This window comes from Macrobrachium nipponense, chromosome 39 (genome assembly GCF_015104395.2).
Source record: "Macrobrachium nipponense isolate FS-2020 chromosome 39, ASM1510439v2, whole genome shotgun sequence".
Lineage (NCBI taxonomy): Eukaryota > Metazoa > Arthropoda > Malacostraca > Decapoda > Palaemonidae > Macrobrachium > Macrobrachium nipponense.
The window spans coordinates 30932151-30949228 of NC_061099.1; the positions used below are offsets into that span (position 1 = coordinate 30932151).

General features: G+C 42.3%; 1 protein-coding gene and 1 pseudogene across 7 annotated transcripts in view; one reads left to right on the top strand and one right to left on the bottom strand.

Annotated features, from left to right (window-relative positions):
* Positions 1-17078, bottom strand: part of LOC135210254 (dehydrogenase/reductase SDR family member on chromosome X homolog) — a 310210-nt gene that overhangs the window by 51176 nt on the left and 241956 nt on the right. For 2 of the 7 annotated variants that reach the window (XR_010313479.1, XR_010313478.1), the window contains exons 1-2: positions 3292-3423; positions 1256-1377 (exon numbers count right to left, since the gene is read on the bottom strand). Coding sequence is in view for 5 of the 7 variants with exons in the window: in XM_064243107.1 (XP_064099177.1) it covers positions 1256-1377; positions 3292-3371 (202 nt within the window). In the remaining 2 variants the exon portion in view is untranslated. Of the gene's footprint in view, positions 1-1255; positions 1378-3273; positions 3427-17078 lie in introns of those variants that run through there. The other 5 variants (XM_064243109.1, XM_064243110.1, XM_064243107.1 and 2 more) reach the window with 5 other exon arrangements.
* The window catches only part of LOC135209915 (protein O-mannosyl-transferase 2-like), a 53380-nt pseudogene continuing 52979 nt past the window's right edge, over positions 16678-17078 (top strand).

Consider the following 17078-nt stretch of genomic DNA (forward strand, 5'->3'; position numbering starts at 1 on the left):
GCTGCCAGCTGGAAAACGGTTAAAACCAAACATGGTTTGTTGCGTGAACAGATAGTTTTCTCTTTGACTTTCATATATGCAGTGAATGTGGACATTGTATTTGAACCCAGTGGACTGGGCGTTATCCACATATCAAACATATCAAAGGCTTAGGTCCTCTTCTATAGAATCCTCATTTCTAAGAAGAATGATCAGGTGTGCCGAACCTTTAGTGGTTCAGTATTCTCATACCTCCATCCAAGTGTGGAGTCTATCCTAATGTTAAGAACAAGGTTGTTCTGCACATGAATAAAAGACAATTTTTAATTGTTATTTTTCATAGCTGACAAACTGAGGTGCCTTTTTAGCATTGACTGCCCCACCTCTAGCCACCCTCTTAGGTCATGTCTTTTCCTGGGTTGGGAAGAAAGGCTATGTGCAGCACTAGGTCCAAGCACGGTCCCAGACTCGCTTCCACCTCAGCTATGTATCGGGAATCTGTGGCATTTGGCATGCAATACATAGCTGAGGTGGAAGCGAGTCTGGGACCGTGCTTGGACCTAGTGCCGCACATAGCCTTTCTTCCCAACCCAGGAAAAGACATGACCTAAGAGGGTGGCTAGAGGTGGGCAGTCAATGCTAAGACCTCAGGTTTGTCAGCTATGAAAAATAATAATTAAAAATTTGTCATTTATTCATGTGCAGAACAAACCTTTGGTCTTAACATTAGGATAGACTCACACTTGGATGGAGGTATGAGAATACTGAACCAACTAAAGGTTCGGCACACCTGATCATTCTTCTTAGAAATGAGGATTCTATAGAAGAGGACCTAAGCCTTTGATATGTTTGATATGTGGATATCTAACAATCAGTCCACTGGGTTTAAATACAATGTCCACATTCACTGCATATATGAAAGTCAAAGAGAACTAACTATCGGTTCACACAACAAACCATGTCAGCCACAAGAAACGGGTTTGCAACCACTCCACACCCCTTGTTGAAGAGAGGAGTCGAAGCTACTGAGAGGCAGATTTGTATGGAACATAAAGAGTGCTTAACAGTTTGACTGCAATGATATGGAGACCCCCTATAATGACAGAAGTTCAGTATGCTACTCAACACAGGAGATGTCCTATGATGATACAAGTTTCCAGCTGGTGCCATTTGATTTATCTTAAATGTTAAAATCGAAGGTTTGTTCCACGTATAAAAAAATAATTTCTTCATATGAATAAGCTGTAATTTCCTCAAAACAAAAATGGTAACTAACCTGTGGGTTTCTTGTGAGGTACTAGCAATTCTTTTGCCATGTACCAAGCACCAAGGATATACAGTTTAATGAAGTTCCAAGCTGTCCATAAAAAGTGCTGCATCCTGTCTGAACCTGGAAAACTATTTTTTGTCAAATGAAGCAATGGAGTGAAGGTGCATCTAATTTCATAAATAATATATACCAGCTGAAGAAAAAGTATAAATATTTATGTAAATCTTCAAACAAACCAAAACTCATTTTGGCATCATTTTTGAAAAAGACATTTAACATTTAAATGCATAGGCATGGTTTTGATAAAGATAAAAAATTGGAAACCTTGTGTTAAATACTTTACAACACTACAATATCTTAAAAACAAATTTCTTATTGATAGTGATCAAAACTTGGGAACCGTATGCTAGCCTAAAGCAGTCATGAAATACGTAATCTATCTAGCACCAAAATTCTTATAGCAAGTCTTGAAAAGATTTCCTATCACTATGAAAATTCATTCAACCAAATTCCCATTCACTGGTCAATCCAGGATTTACGGATAAGTGTCAAACGATGTGGAAATAATTCTTTTAAATGTGTGTAGTTAAGGCAATGACTGGGGCTGGATCCACATTACCTTAGGTGATGGCAACAAAGACCAACTAGAACCAAAGGAAGATAGACAAATAACATTAAGCTTCATGACTGTCTAGGTTAGGTTAGGAGCAAGGTATAGGAAGGACGAAATGAGCCCCTCCCACAATGGAAAAAGTTGTGCCCAGATGCATAAGTGTGTTTTACTATAGGCTATAATTTGCATTGCTGCCACACTCGGGTGGTTAGGTTAGGTTAAACCTTTGTACAGTAAATTTTTTTGGTAATTCTAGACAATAACTCCGCACGGACTGCATCGAACATTCCTGTGAATACAACAGCCACTAGGGATTGGGGTATCTAATGTATTTCACTGTGTTTAGTACCAGCCCCTGGGGGTTAACTACAGTCAAAACCCCCAAAATAACAGTAAATTCTCAATAATAGGAAACTGTATTTTCTAAAGAAATACCTGATGCAGAATATCTACTTTTTTTTTTTTTTCCAACCAAAAACCAAAATTCCCACTGTCGCCTGCAATTACAGGTAGGCTATATTTACACAAAACAAATCTAACCGATTCATTTAATTTAGAATCTACTCGATTCATGATTCTTCTCGATTCGAAATTAATGTGGCGAATTAATAAGAATCGCGTGGATTCTTCACGAACTGAATCGATTACATTCGCTTGGTGTAAATGCAGCCTTAGATATAAAAACCTTCAATGGAAGTAAATGTCAAAATTGTTAACCTTGTCAAACAACTGGCCTAAAGAAAAAAATTTACGCATTTCTCCTAGGGCTAAGCGTACAGCCTAATCCAGGTTTAAAAGTGAATTTATGATGAAATTTATCTATGTGCAACATAAGCATTGGGCGTAGGGATAGACAATTACGAGTTGTAATTAGGAATTAGGCCTATGGTAATGTAAGCAACGGGAATTAGGCCTAGTCTATAGGCTACAGCTTTTTAAGTGTACTTAATTAGGCTACTACCTATCCTAACAGACCCATTAGGCTTAGGGTAAAGTAAATGGATGTTACAGCCTCTGACAAAATTACTTAAGACCTTTATATTGGTGTCGTTCCAGGTAATCATTACCTTAGTGATGACCTTACCGGTGATTACCACACGAGCCTAGGCCTATAAACTACCAGTAGGCTACTTAGGGATACTAATAATGGGTCATTTCGTATCAATATCTTCGCTAACTGGTGAGATTGTCTTTTTAAAACGCAAGACAGCTAACAATGTCTTTAATTAAGAAAATAAAACGTCTTCCTTAGTTGGGTAGCTGGCTACCCTCGGGGGAGGACAAACAAACGCTAGGCCAATGTTGTGCTTCTAAGCACTAAAAGCACCCAGTGGCGCTATATATAACGATGAAATTCGTGTTCATTTATCAAAACAGTACAATAGACTTCATAAATAATTGATATCAATACCTAAAACTGCCTAATTACCCGTAAATAACTGAGAGGGACCGGCACCTGAAGTACGGTAGGCTCAGAACACCTGTCAAAACAACTGACGGAAATTCCATCTTCGTTCCTGGAAGACGTCGTCTTGTCTATGCTTGTTGCATAGTAAACATTAACTATTTTCTTTTATTCTTTATAAATAAATAAATAATAATAACTATTCTACTACGATTTATGCCAGTAAGATAATATATACTTATTCACGCATAAAACTGGGACGTCAACACATTTCGCACAATTCATAATAATCGTTTAATGTCGCTCTAAAGCATCACCCATTTTCTTTTATTATTTATTTATAATTTTACATTAATAATAATAACTTTTCTGCAACAATTTTTGTCAGTAAAATAATATGTATATTTATTCATGCATAAAACTGGGACCTTGCTCTGTGATGTTTTAAAAGCGACCTCACCCCTTTGTTTAACAACGAAACAATTTACTTGATAATTATAGATATTATAAATATTAATGCTAAACGAACATTCCAGGGCAAAAATATATATATTTATTTTTAAAGTAACTGGCTGCTTATAGGAGGAGAACATGGGCGCCCGCATATAAGGGCAAGAGTATATATATATATATATATATATATATATATATATATATATATATATATTATATATTACATTTAACTACATCACTATTTTCCTTTCAGGAAATCAAGGTGAATTTATAGGGCAATGTGATTTAAATGTGGAAATGAGAGTCGTAATGGAAAGTAGTAATTAATGCCAATTATGGTGAAAAATGAGCGATGATAATTATCGAATCATGAAAAAAGTCGGGTTAAGGAAATAACTTACAAAGAGGGAAAGCTTATATAGGAAAGGCCAAAAGCAGAAACCAGAATAGACATATACCACCAAGACTGAATTGCGGAATATATGAGAAAATTAATTTTGGAAGAATAGAAGGGAAGAAGGGTAAAATATGAGTGACCTAACAATAATTATGATGGAAAATGATTAGGGGATAAACTTTGAGGCCCATATATCTATGAGAGAGAGAATAGAAGGGAAGAAGGGTAAAATATGAGTGACCTAACAATAATTATGATGGAAATGATTAGGGGGGGAATAAACTTTGAGGCCCATATATCTATGAGAGAGAGAGAGAGAGAGAGAGAGAGAGAGAGAGAGAGAGAAGAGAGAGAGAGAGATAGAAGAGAATCATATACTTAATAATCATGATGATGTGGTAAAGCCTACCAAGGCGGCGAGTCACGTTTCGTCCTAGGGGAATTTTATTTAAAAATTAAATATGTTGCTTTAATTATTACTATACGCTATTCTGTTTGCAATATTTGTCTTAAACACAAATACCATGTAGCTAATACATACCTTTTATTTTCTACAGAGAGAGAGAGAGAGAGAGAGAGAGAGAGAGAGAGAGAGAGAGAGAGAGAGAGAGAGCTTTAGCAATGTCATGCACAGCTATATATTCATATCGAAATAACAACGAAAGTATTCCCTAAATACTTATGAGATAAGAAGCTTTGTAATAGTTATAATTCACAAGTGACTGCGACGCCTGGAGCCGCTTAGCCAGCCACGTTGAGAGAGTGGCGCTGCCAGACGCAAGTTGAATTTAGATCTTTCAAGCGTTGTTACATGAATTACAGTAACGCGAATGACTGTATTAAAGATCACGAATATCATACAATTCAATCAATAACCTACTCCAACGTTAATCAGACAGGAAACAACGAAAGATGGGCTCGTAATCTACTGGGCTTCCATTTCGGTGAAAAATATTGCAACTGAATAGCATATATAGTACTAATTAAAGCAACATATATAATTTCTAAAGAAAATTCCACAAGGACGAGACGTGACTCTCGCCGCCTTGGTAAGCTTACCAAATCATCATGATTAATTAAGTAATATTTGAATTCTCTCTCTCTCTTCTCTCTCTCTCTCTCTCTCTCTCTCTCTGCTCTCTCTCTCTCTCTCTCTCTCTCAATAGGAAATAAAAGGTATCAGTAGGCAGCTATATGGTAGTTGTGTTTAAGACCAACTCAAGTTCTTCAAGATACACAGTGCAAACTGAAAGACAGCTGAGGACTGTCCAAAGTTAAAATTAAAAATATAAACAAATATCTATAGTAAAAAACAGATATTGTTAAAAGAAATATAATCGAATCCAGTATAGTGCTGTATTCACCATATCAGCAAATTCAAACTGGATAACTATAACTGGTTCACTTATGGTAGATTCTTGGATGATCCCTATGCCTACGAGACGTTAGTTTGGCGGCCGCTGATTGGCTGGGAGCTGCCTACCTCCCGGTACCAGCCAATCAGCGGCCACCAAACAAACGTCTCGTAAGAATAAGGTTCATCCGAGAATCTACGTTAAGTGAATCAGTTATAGGCCTATATACAGCGAAAGGTATCGTAATTCATGAAGACGTATACATATGTGTAAAACAGAATGACATCCATTTGCTTGCATATGTGAACTATAGTTCCATATGTGCCAGCAAAGACAGGAAAAACATTGGGATGTTACAGAAGGAGCCACGAATTGTGCTTCCATCACTAAATACTCTAGATTTTATTCTCAACATCAATATCCTCGAAATTGATCTTTCCATTTCCTGTTTCTTCTTCTTCTTCTTCTTTAGGATCTGCTTCTAACTGAGGATTGAGGAAACAGGCGAATTTAAATGGGAAAATATTACAAGGATATTGCAAGATAATATTGTGTAGTGACATGTATTTTTTCACTATTCATTCAATGTATATAAAATTAAAATATTTTTGGTAGGTACAACTGAAGCTTACGAAATTCGGCGACTGTAATATTTACCGCATTTTGCTTATGTTAGTGTCTACAATATATGCAAACTTTTGTTTATGTTTTAACGTTCATTCCTAAGGGGATGGTGTTAAGCATTGCGCGTTATGAATACGTCAGAAGAACGTTGGCAGATATGGAAACAGTGAAATCACACACACACACACACACTATACAGCAGTCTACCATGTAATGGGATTGACAACGTTTTCTATTAAACTTGACTCATTTTCTATTTTACATTTCGCACAGTAAACACCAATTGGGTCTACGCTACCTGAATACTTCGCTGTTTTTCCTTGTAAATAAATTAACCTACCACGCGAGAATACGTAGAATTTAATTAAGATCACAGATTAGAGCTCTAAAAGCACATATACACCATTCAGCCCTTAATTCACAGCTAATGTTAAACGAAGAAGAAAACCATTCACAACGAACACGAAACCAATAAGTTTGCGGTATGACATTTTTCCGACCCAAAACGTCACATGGGCCGCAGGTCATGTCAACGTGGGCAAAACCTTGCTTTACCTGTTCCCCTTGCCCACTCTGCCCAGTGAGGTCAAAAGGACGGTGGAGTGATCACGCATTTATTTAAGAAGAAAAAAATATATATACTATATATAAATTAAGCATCACAGAAGCTATTCAGTTAAGAATTTTTTAAAGGAACAACTACAGTTTTGCATATTATAAAATATCCCTGTTTGGATTTGATTACAAGGGATATTCGTCGCTACGATTAACGTCCATTTCACAATGCACTGCTGAGTCTCCAGTCTTATATGATAATCCAACGAAGAGTCAAAATGACAACAAAAGAAATTCAAAGCGAGACGAAAGACGAACTGGAAGCGTCGAGTCTTGAAGACAAAAATGGACATAAAACGCAAGTGAATACCAGAAAGAGGTGAGGAATTAAGACTTTTTTTTTTATCACTCAGCAACGAAAAATTTAATTCATCTGAAGTTCAATTTTCATAGTGATAAAAAAAGAGCTACTCATAATAATGAATATAGCATATACATTTCTTACTCGTATGATAGTGTTGTCATTGCTGTTATTTATAATAATTTGTCCTTATAGCTTGACGAACTGGCGTACCTATATGTTCATCTTGTTCCCATTCTGAGAAAATTGACTCCAAGGATTATGATATAAGTCAGAGATTCTAATTAGCTCTTCTATTGAGGACATTTGGTTTGAAAACGTGACCTCACGGACAGTTGAAGTTTTGATGTGTTAGCAGTGTCAAAAACTGAGTCACTTGAGCTGGTTAAAAAAAAAGAAGGTAAAAAGGTTACGCCAGTTCGTCAGACTAGGGACGAATTAACATTATAAGAATATGAAAAGGTTAAAAGTGACTATCAAAGCGTGCAAATTTATTTGCATTCAGTGCCGAGGTAATTTCTGAGAGAACAAGAGGGAATATGAAGGTTTTTAGTTTTCTGTAAAATAAAACCATTGAGATGGCCATTTGTCTGTCCGTCCGCACTTTTTCTGTCCGGCCCCAGATCTTGAAAACAACTGAGGCTAGAGGGCTGCAAATTGGTACGTTGATCATCCACCCTCCAATCATCAAACATAACAAATTGCAGCCCTCTAGCCTCAGTAATTTATTTCATTTTATTTAAGGTTAAAGTTAGCCACGATCGTGCATTCTGGCAATGTTATAGGATAGGCCACTACCTGGCCGTGGCTGAGAGTTTCATAGGCCGCGGCTCATACGGCATTATAAGCTGTATGCAGAAGAAACTTCGACGCAATTTTAATTTGTTTTCTGGTGATTTCGATCTATTGCTCTTTTCTTTATTTGGATACTGTCAGTCAGTAGGAGACTCGATTTAATTGAGCAGGATTTAATTCAGCCTTTACGCCAGTTTTCCGGAACTGCCTGTTTTCCTGTTTAACAGTTTCCTGTTTTAATCTCTCTCTCTCTCTCATGTTTTATCTCTCTCTCTCTCTCTCTCCTTCTTTGAATCTAGTCTTTTATCATCTACTGCTTTTAACGGAACACGCATACTGACGTCACTACTTTTTTTTTTGTCAATGAGCTCAGAAAAGATCTGATACATATATTTAACTCAAAATCCTCCATAATATAAAAAACAAAGCGGAAAACCTTTCAGTCGATAAAGCAATTGCAACGACGCAGCCTCAGCCACATCTAAACCATCTCCCGTCTATGTAGGGTTCGTTGGACGAGTCGGTTACATGCTCTAGTACCAATCTCAGGGTTCGGGTTCGATTCCCGAGCAAGGAATCAGAGGAATTGGTGATAGAAATTCCATTTCTCGATGTGGTTCGTATCCCACAATAAGCTGTAGGGCCCGTTGCTAATTAACCAATTGGTTCCTAGCCACGTCAAAATATCTAATCCTTCGGGCCAGCCGTAGGAGAGCTGTTAATCAGCTCAGTGGTTTGGTTAAACTAAGGTATAAAGGGTGTCCATAAAGTCCCAGTACCATTACAATCCATAAATACTCGTAATGGTAGCGGGACTTTATGGAAACCCTGTACGTAACCAATGGTAAGAACACTATAATGACAGGAAATGGTTTAGATATGGTCAAGGCTGCATCATTGTTATTGTTTTTATCTACTAAAAGGATTTTCCGTTTTCCTTTTTACGGGTTACGGGTAGAGATAGACGGACACAGCTAACATTCTTCAGACCTATGGATGCACTATAAGACCACAAGGGTCTTATATGCTGATATTTTCGCTTACTTGGGGAGTAAGCCTACAAACTGCTTTGTTGCTGTTGATGTTGTTCGTGCCGTTGTTGTTGGGAGGTGAAGGGAATCCTGAAATGGTCTGAAAAAAGGTGTTTCGCGTTGAGTTAAAGATGCAGGAATTTTAGGATAGGATATTTATGATTTATTTATTAGAATGAAAATGCAAAAAATAAATATATAAATAATGCACATGTTAAACAGTACAGAACAATTATATCTAATGAAATATAACGTATCAATTTAAATTTTCTTTGACGAAGCAAGGCTCTATTTCACCGTAGATTTTGACACTTGCCTCCGAGTGAGCTGGAGGTCGGATCACGCCTTGTTTAAAGAGCCTCTCCGATCCAAGGCATTTCTCGTTGGAGGTCAAACTCACAACGGCATAAGAAAATGGGGGTGAGTTTATTTTGCCTCAGATAAGAATCTACTGGAATTCAACACATAATTATGTGTAAGGAGGTTATCCCAAGTCATGTACTCTCTTATATTTGGGATTAGATGGGGAACGTGAATGTCATTTGGAAGATACGTTTGTAAATTCGGCTTATTTCAAAAAGGATGAGAGTAACAGCGCATACGCGCCAAACTTCGTTAATTACAGATACTTATAGAGTAATGTTTCATTAATTACAGGTACTTATAGATGGGAAAGCGCCATTTGTTCCGACTAAGTACAAACCGTCGGTTGTCTAACAAAAGGATATCCGCGGGAACGCGCCGCCGCTACCGCATACAAAGAGTTCAAACTTGAATCGCTGTACCTGGGTCTGGGGTAACTGCGCGGGGTGAGCCCGGGCCAGCTTGGGTAGGTCATTGTGATACCATTCTTTTCGCGGTAGGCCGTCGTGTCAACACCTACTCCTTCCGCCTTGACCCGACTTGAGATAAAACAACGCATGACCGCCGACTGTAGTCTTTCTTTATCGTGATATATCTTTGACATCCTGTGCTTGAGTGCTTCCCCAGTGCCCTTTTCCTATCCTTTTATTTATCCTTTAGTATTACCTAGCATCCTAACTTCCCTGTAAGTATGGAAGGCGGATCTATGGTGGGTTTTTCGGGGAGGATTTTTGTGTGTGTGTTTCCGATGGCATGCGTTTGCGGTACATCTTTGCCTTCGCCAACCTCGGATCCTCATCTGTGGTGTATTGCTTGTAGGGGTTTTGAATGTTCCCCTGATGCAATCGTGTTCAACCTGTGCGCAGTGGAATAATGATCAGTGGAGGTCTCTATTATGAGGCGCATGAGAGTGTTTTCAGTGACGCTAATGTTGATGCCGCTATTAAAGCCTAGGACCTAGGCCGACTACTGTGGGGCCTAAGGAGTGTGTGAGGGGGATAGTGCCCAATTGGAGAACACTAGGCCTAGTAATCCTTCCTCCTTATTAACGGGGGACCTAGTTAGTGAGCCTAGTGTCCTTCCCAAGAAACTTAGGCTAAAGAAACCTTCGTCGTCGGGGGCTAGGAAAGCAGGTAAGAGGAAAGAAGCTACCCTAGGGGCTGGGATCCATGTTCCTGCCTCGAAGCGTAACAAGAAGGGGTCTGCAACCGAGAGCTTGTTCCCGCCTAGCCTAAAGGCCGAACTATCTAGGTATGACCATAGCAGTACCGAGACACAGCCGGGTGTCCAAGGTAACCCCTGTTCCTCTCGGGCACAATCAGTCCAGCCCCAGGAGGGATCCGGTGACGGACCTGATGCCTCACCCTCCCATCCTGAGGACAAGTTGCAACGGAGCCCCAGACGGAACGGGCCCCAACTCGCAGGAGCCGGAGGCCCCTCCCCTCCAGAAGTTGCGGCAACCCGTCGCAAGAAGCCAGCCAGCCACAACGCTCGAGGATGAGCATCAATGGAGACCTTTCGATGCCGCAAGGCCTAGGTCGCGCTGAGAGACCAGTGCCAGCGTTGATGCCCGAAAAAGCTAGGCCTAGGCATGAGCCTAGTACCTCCGCACCACCTCCATCAGTTAGCCTAGGTACAGTGGGGGCCCAGGTCCTCACTCCCGCACTGGACATTGCGAACCTAGGTCAAACAGGCGGTGGAGGGACTACTTAAGCTCCAAAAAGGAGGTTTCCCAGCAAGTGGGAGAAGAATGAACACCAGTCTAGAGGAGTCCTGCCCGTAGGATGGAAGAAGCCAGGAAGAAGTTCCTTTTGGAAAAGAAGTCAGAGGAACTGTTTCCAGATTTGGGTGGACAGTTCTGACTCTGATTCCGAGCCCGATTCATGCTCCGAGGGGGAGCCCGATTCTGACCCCGATTCGGACGGCAGTCAGACTAGCTCACCTGCGGAGCCCGAGCCCTTATCATTCAACCAGATTCTGTCGTTGATTAGAAGCGCCAATGGCCTAACAGAAACTGAGGAACTGAACCAGGAGTTTCAGTCAGAGGTGCATAAGGTGCTCAACCTGAAGAATTCACAGCCCCCCTCGGTCAGCCTCCCCTGGAGCAACCAGGTTAGGCTAGCCATGGCTAGAGCGTCCGAGAAAGAAACACGACTTCACCAACTAGGGTATCTGAGAAACAGAGGTGGCTTCCTATCCCTGCTCAGGGGGCCAGCAGGTATTATAGGCCAACAGGTGACAACTAAGGGAGTCTGCATATTCCAGGGACCTTGCAGATCTCTTAGATGTCAGTCTGGACGCCCTTCAGAAAAAGCACCTCTTGCTCTCTCCCTCAGAAACCGAAAGGACTCATTCGCGCTCTAGCTCTGGCCCTCGCTACGAATTCGTGGATGGACGTCTACTGGCAGCACTTCCGCAGTTCTTACCCGAGCTCCAGCCTCAGCAGCAGCAGAACTTGTCTTCGTTCATGCAGTGTGGGATCAAAGACACTCTCGCACCAAGCAGCAACTTAGCGGTCCTGTGGGCTCAATATGGAGGTGAAAAGGAGAGAGAATGCCTTCAAGGAGGCCAAATCGCCAGTGGTGAGAGACCTCCTCCCGGACTACGGAAAAACCCGCTGTTCCAGAAAGAACTTATTCCTGCGGAAGAAGTTCGCAAGGCAGCGGAGAAGAAGGAGCGATCTCTCCAATCTAGGGCTCTCTCCAATTCCGCAACCCCGGGCCATAGACCACGGCCAGCACCACAGATTAGCCAACAGGTAAGAGAAGCGCAGAGACCGGCTTTTCCCGTGCGTAGGCGAGAGGAGAAGAAACCTTACTCTGTGTCGAAGGACAAGTTCCATAGGGAGAAGACTCGTCCCTTTCCATCAAAGGATCGGAAAGCAGAAGGGCAACAGAAGAGAGGGAGGTCCCCCGCAAGAAATTCTAGGCCAGATCCTGCCCGTCAGCGGAAGGTAGGGGGTTGCTTGGCTGCCAATTGGCAAGTGTGGCAGCAAGCAGGAGCGGAAGATTGGACCCTGCAGGTTATCAAGTCAGGCTACCGTCTTCCCTTCCAGTCTACACCCACTCTATCCCCTACCCCCATCCAAGTCCCTTCCTATCGACCGGACTCGGACCGCGGACGGGCCCTGGAGGAGGAAATATCCAAGCTACTTCAGAAAAGGGGCGTTGGAAGAGGTTCAGGACCCAGGTCCAGGGTTCTACTCCAGACTCTTCCTGGTAGAAAAGGAAAAAAGGCAACAGGGGGTTGGAGGCCGGTCATAGACCTTTCACCCCTCAACAAGTTCCTTTCTCTGACAAAGTTTCGGATGGAAACGGCAGACTCCGTTCGAGCTTGTGTCAGGAGGGAGACTTCATGGCCTCAATAGACCTTCAAGATGCCTACTTCCAAGTCCCTGTTCACCCCACCCTCCTCAGAAAATTCCTCAGGATTGTCAGCAAGGGAAAGACTCTGCAGTTCACCTGCCTGTGCTTCGGCCTCGCCACAGCCCCACAGGTGTTCACCAAGGTCTTCAAGATAGTGTCAGTTGGGCACACGCAAGAGGCATCCGTCTCCTCCGCTACCTGGACGATTGGCTCATCTTAGCCGAGACGGGTGCGCAGTGTGCGGAGCACCTTCAGCTAGTTTTGTCATTCGTTCAGGAACTGGGAGTGGTGGTGAATGTCGACAAGTCGGGATTTCACTCCCAGACAAAAGGATGGGTACCTCGGAATGACACTAGATCATCCCTCATGAAGGCCTTCCCTCGGAGAACAGGGTCTCCGGCCTAGTATCCTCAAGTGCAGAGAGCTTTGGGGGCCAGCCCTCCCACGGCAAAACTCTGCCAGTCCATCTTAGGACCACCATGGCCTCAATAGAGAGACTAGTGCCTCACAGCAGAAGGCGTATGAGGCCGCTTCAGTGGCTGTTCAAGAAACAATGGTCTCCTCAGGAAGGGGACCCCAACAGCAAAAATTCTTCTCTCCCAGGAAGTAAGGAAGTCCCTGGAGTGGTGGATGGTGCCTTCCCACCTCCAAGGGGGCATCTCTCTCAGTCCGAGAACCCCAGAGATTCTTCTCTTCACGGATGCATCAAAAGAAGGGTGGGGGGCGCACCTGACGGAGGAAGAAGTGAGCGGCCTGTGGTCGGAAGAAGAGAAAGCAGCTCACATCAATGTCTTGGAATTGAAGGCAGTCTTCCTCTCCCTTCAGCACTTCCTGTCTCAACTCCAAGGGAAAAAACGGTGGGCCTAATGTCAGACAACTCCACGGTGGTGGCATATCTAAACAAACAGGGGGGCACAGTCTCACTGGATCTCTGTCGCCTGGCAGTACAAATCCAGGAGTTAGCAGAGGATGGACATCACCCTCAAGGCAAGATATATTCCAGGCAAGAAAAATGTTTGGGCGGACCATCTGAGCAGGAGGGGACAGATAATCAACACAGAGTGGTCCCTCCATCAAGAAGTAGCAGATGGCCTGATAAAGAGGTGGGGCTCTCCGTCGATAGACCTCTTTGCCACCGCATGGAACAGAAAACTGCCAGTGTTCTTCTCCCCACTCCCAGACCCGCAGGCAGCGGGGGAGGATGCCCTCCTGCAAGATTGGAAGAACCTGGACGCTTACGCCTTTCCGCCTTTCCCCCTCCTCCAGAAGATCCTTCAGAAGATTCGCTACTCGCAGAACCTGCGAGTAACCTTAGTAGCTCCTTGGTGGCCGGAAGCCCCCTGGTTTCCAGAAGTGCTGGATCTTCAGTTAGAAGGACCCGGTAATAAGCCTACCAGACAGAATAGATCTCCTCGCCCAACCCAACAACGGATTGCCTACACCCAAATCCGTCGGCCCTCCGCTTACACGGGTCAGACTGTCATCAAATCCTCCGCGATAGAGGTTTTTCCAGGCAGTTAGCTGAGGCCATGGCCAATCCTGTAAAACCTTCCTCAGGCAGATTGTACCAGGGAAAGTGGCGACGGTTTCAAGATTGGTGTCAAGATAAAGGCATTGCCCCAGACGAGGCCACCATCCCTCACTAGCGAGTTTTTTCCACCACCTCAGGAAGGATAAACGACTATCCATATCGGCAGTGGAGGGTTATAGAGCGGCTTTAAATCAAGTATTTCGCGTTGAAAGGCATGGACCTCGCTGCATCTCCAGAAATTTTTAATTTTGTTGCTCTTCAAGCACTTTAGGAAGACCTGTCCCCCGAGAGAGCTACAGACTCCCCACTGGGATGTGCCTTAGTCCTGGAATCCTTGAGAGGTCCTCCCTATGAGACCCTTACATTCAGCTTCCTTGAAGAACCTCACCTTGAAGACCCTTTTCCTCTTAGCCCTGGCATCTTCGAAGAGGGTCAGCGAACTACACGCGCTGTCCTACGAAGTGTCACACACCAGGGCGTTGGAGGGAGATGGGGTTCTCGTTTGTCCCTGGCTTTGTAGCCAAGACTCAAGACCCATACAAGCCAGAGGAGATGTTTTCCTCTTTTACCATCCTTCCTTTTGGGGGATTTTACCGGCTTTGACAAAGAGGAACTGATTCTATGCCCGGTCAGAGCCATGAAAGCCTACCTCAAGAGGACGAGACAGTTCAGACCGGCTATCAAACGGCTGTTCGTGGCCACGGGCAAGCATCCGAAAGAGTGGGCTAAGAATACCATCTCCTTCTGGGATCAGACAGGTTGGTTTATAAGAAGGCCTACGAAAACAAGGAAGTACCAATGCCAAAGGTGAGGGCTCACGAAGTTAGGGGCATAGGCTCCTCTATGCTCTTCAGGAAGAACCTCTCAGTGGGTCAGGTATTGAGAGCAGGCACCTGGAAGAGTCAAACCACCTTCACCTCCTTCTACCTACGAGAAGTTACGTTCAAATCTCTAGAAGTGTTCTCTCTGGGCCCCATTGTCGCAGCCCAAGAGATCCTCTAGGCGTTGGTCACCCGCACTGCGTACCTCAATTTGGAAATACACACACACACACTCCCAGCAATTCCCGCCTAAGTCTGGCCGAATGTAAGGGGTATGAGTGAGTTTTCCTGGTAATATCCTACGTATGACTGTTACTGTCCATGACACGACTTGGCACTACTGACTTACCTGGAGAGGTAGAATGATGCTAAGAATCCTTCAGGAACAGCTCTCTGAGTGAGTATTAGTACCATAGGTTAGGACAACAGCCGGAGCCCCTTGGGTTCTCCCCTATTGAATCCTTACCGTGTAAAGTGTCATGAGGAGTAGGGGGGGTCTGGGTTAACATCAGGTCGTGTGAAGTTATTGGCGGCTCTTCAAGGGTACATTCAGGTCACTCACCTTCCATCCTCAGTCGAGTCTCCTTTTGTTAGACAACCGACGGTTTGTACTTAGTCGGAACAAAAGTAATTTTGTCGAAAATTATTTTTTCTATATACAAACCTAGGTTGGCTAACAGATTAATGGCCCTCCTCATCCACCCCTCATGAGTTATGGCCCCCCTTTTGAAGAGTGTTCTGTTTAGACTAAGTATTCTAACGGCTCAAAGAATGGTATCACAATGACCTACCCAAGCTGGCCCGGGCTCACCCCGCAGTTACCCCGAGACCAGGTACAGCGATTCAAGTTTGAACTCTTTGTATGCGGTTAGCGGCGGCGCGTTCCCGCGGATATCCTTTTGTTAGACAACCTAGGTTTGTATCAGGAAAAAATAATTTTTTCGACAAAATACTTTTTTAAAAGGGTGTTCTAAGAGGAACGTTTGAGAGAAAACTGACGCCGGAGTTGCAGAAAGAAAATAAAAGTCCGAAATCTGAAGCTTTTTGAAACTGCTTTAAAGCGAGAGTCGTTACTCACTGCGTAAACACATCGACTTTCTAAAACAAGCTTACACACACACACACACACACACACATAATATATATATATAAAAATAAAAAACAATAAGAATTTTCAGGAAACCCCTCTCAAACACGTCGTAAAACTAATTCATCATTTCAATGTCACCACCTCTCGCAGGGAGGACGTTCACTGGTGGTACGCTTGACCATCGTCAGCGTCTTAGCCCTCGCCTCGCGTCCAGCTGTACCTGGACCAGCCCCCTGGGTGCACGTGAGTTCGAACGAAATCAACATTCTGTTTGACTTCAGTCACTCATTAATTATTGAAGTACAAATGCATGCATGGCAACTGGTTGTCTCCAAGTTGTTGCATGAAGTTACTGGGAATTTTACTGATTAATGTTTACGTCGGAGACGAATGAATAAATAAAAAATAAATAAACAAATAAATGTATAAATAAATAAATAAATATATGTATACTAATTTTTTTAAAAAGGATTTATGATGATGAGAATAAAGTTACGCCGTAGACGACTCAATAAAAACAGGAAACTACGTCACTACTAGCATCACCAGTGACGTAGAATTAAAGTATATATATATATATATATATATATATATATATATATATATATAATATATATATATGTATGTATAAATATACTCTTTCCTGCTACGTCACCGGTGACGCTAGTAATGACGTAGGTTCCCGCTTCTGTCGAGTCGTCGCCGAGGTAAATCTATTCTCATCTTAAAATAATATTTTTTTTGTTTTTTAATTAAAAAATTCACATCATAAATAACTTGTTTTTTCTTTCACATAATAAAATCATATATTTTATTTCACATCATAAATCCTCTTCTTATTTTTATTTCCACTTCATAAATCCTCTTTTTTTTTAAGTTCACATCGGATATCATATTTTAAAAATTTCACATCATAAATCCTCTTCTGTTTTATTTCCATTTCATAAATCATCTATTTTTTTCAAGTTCACATCATAAAATCATATTTTTCTTAATTTCACATCATAAATAACCTTTATTTATTCCACATCATAATATATATATATATATATATATATATATATTATATA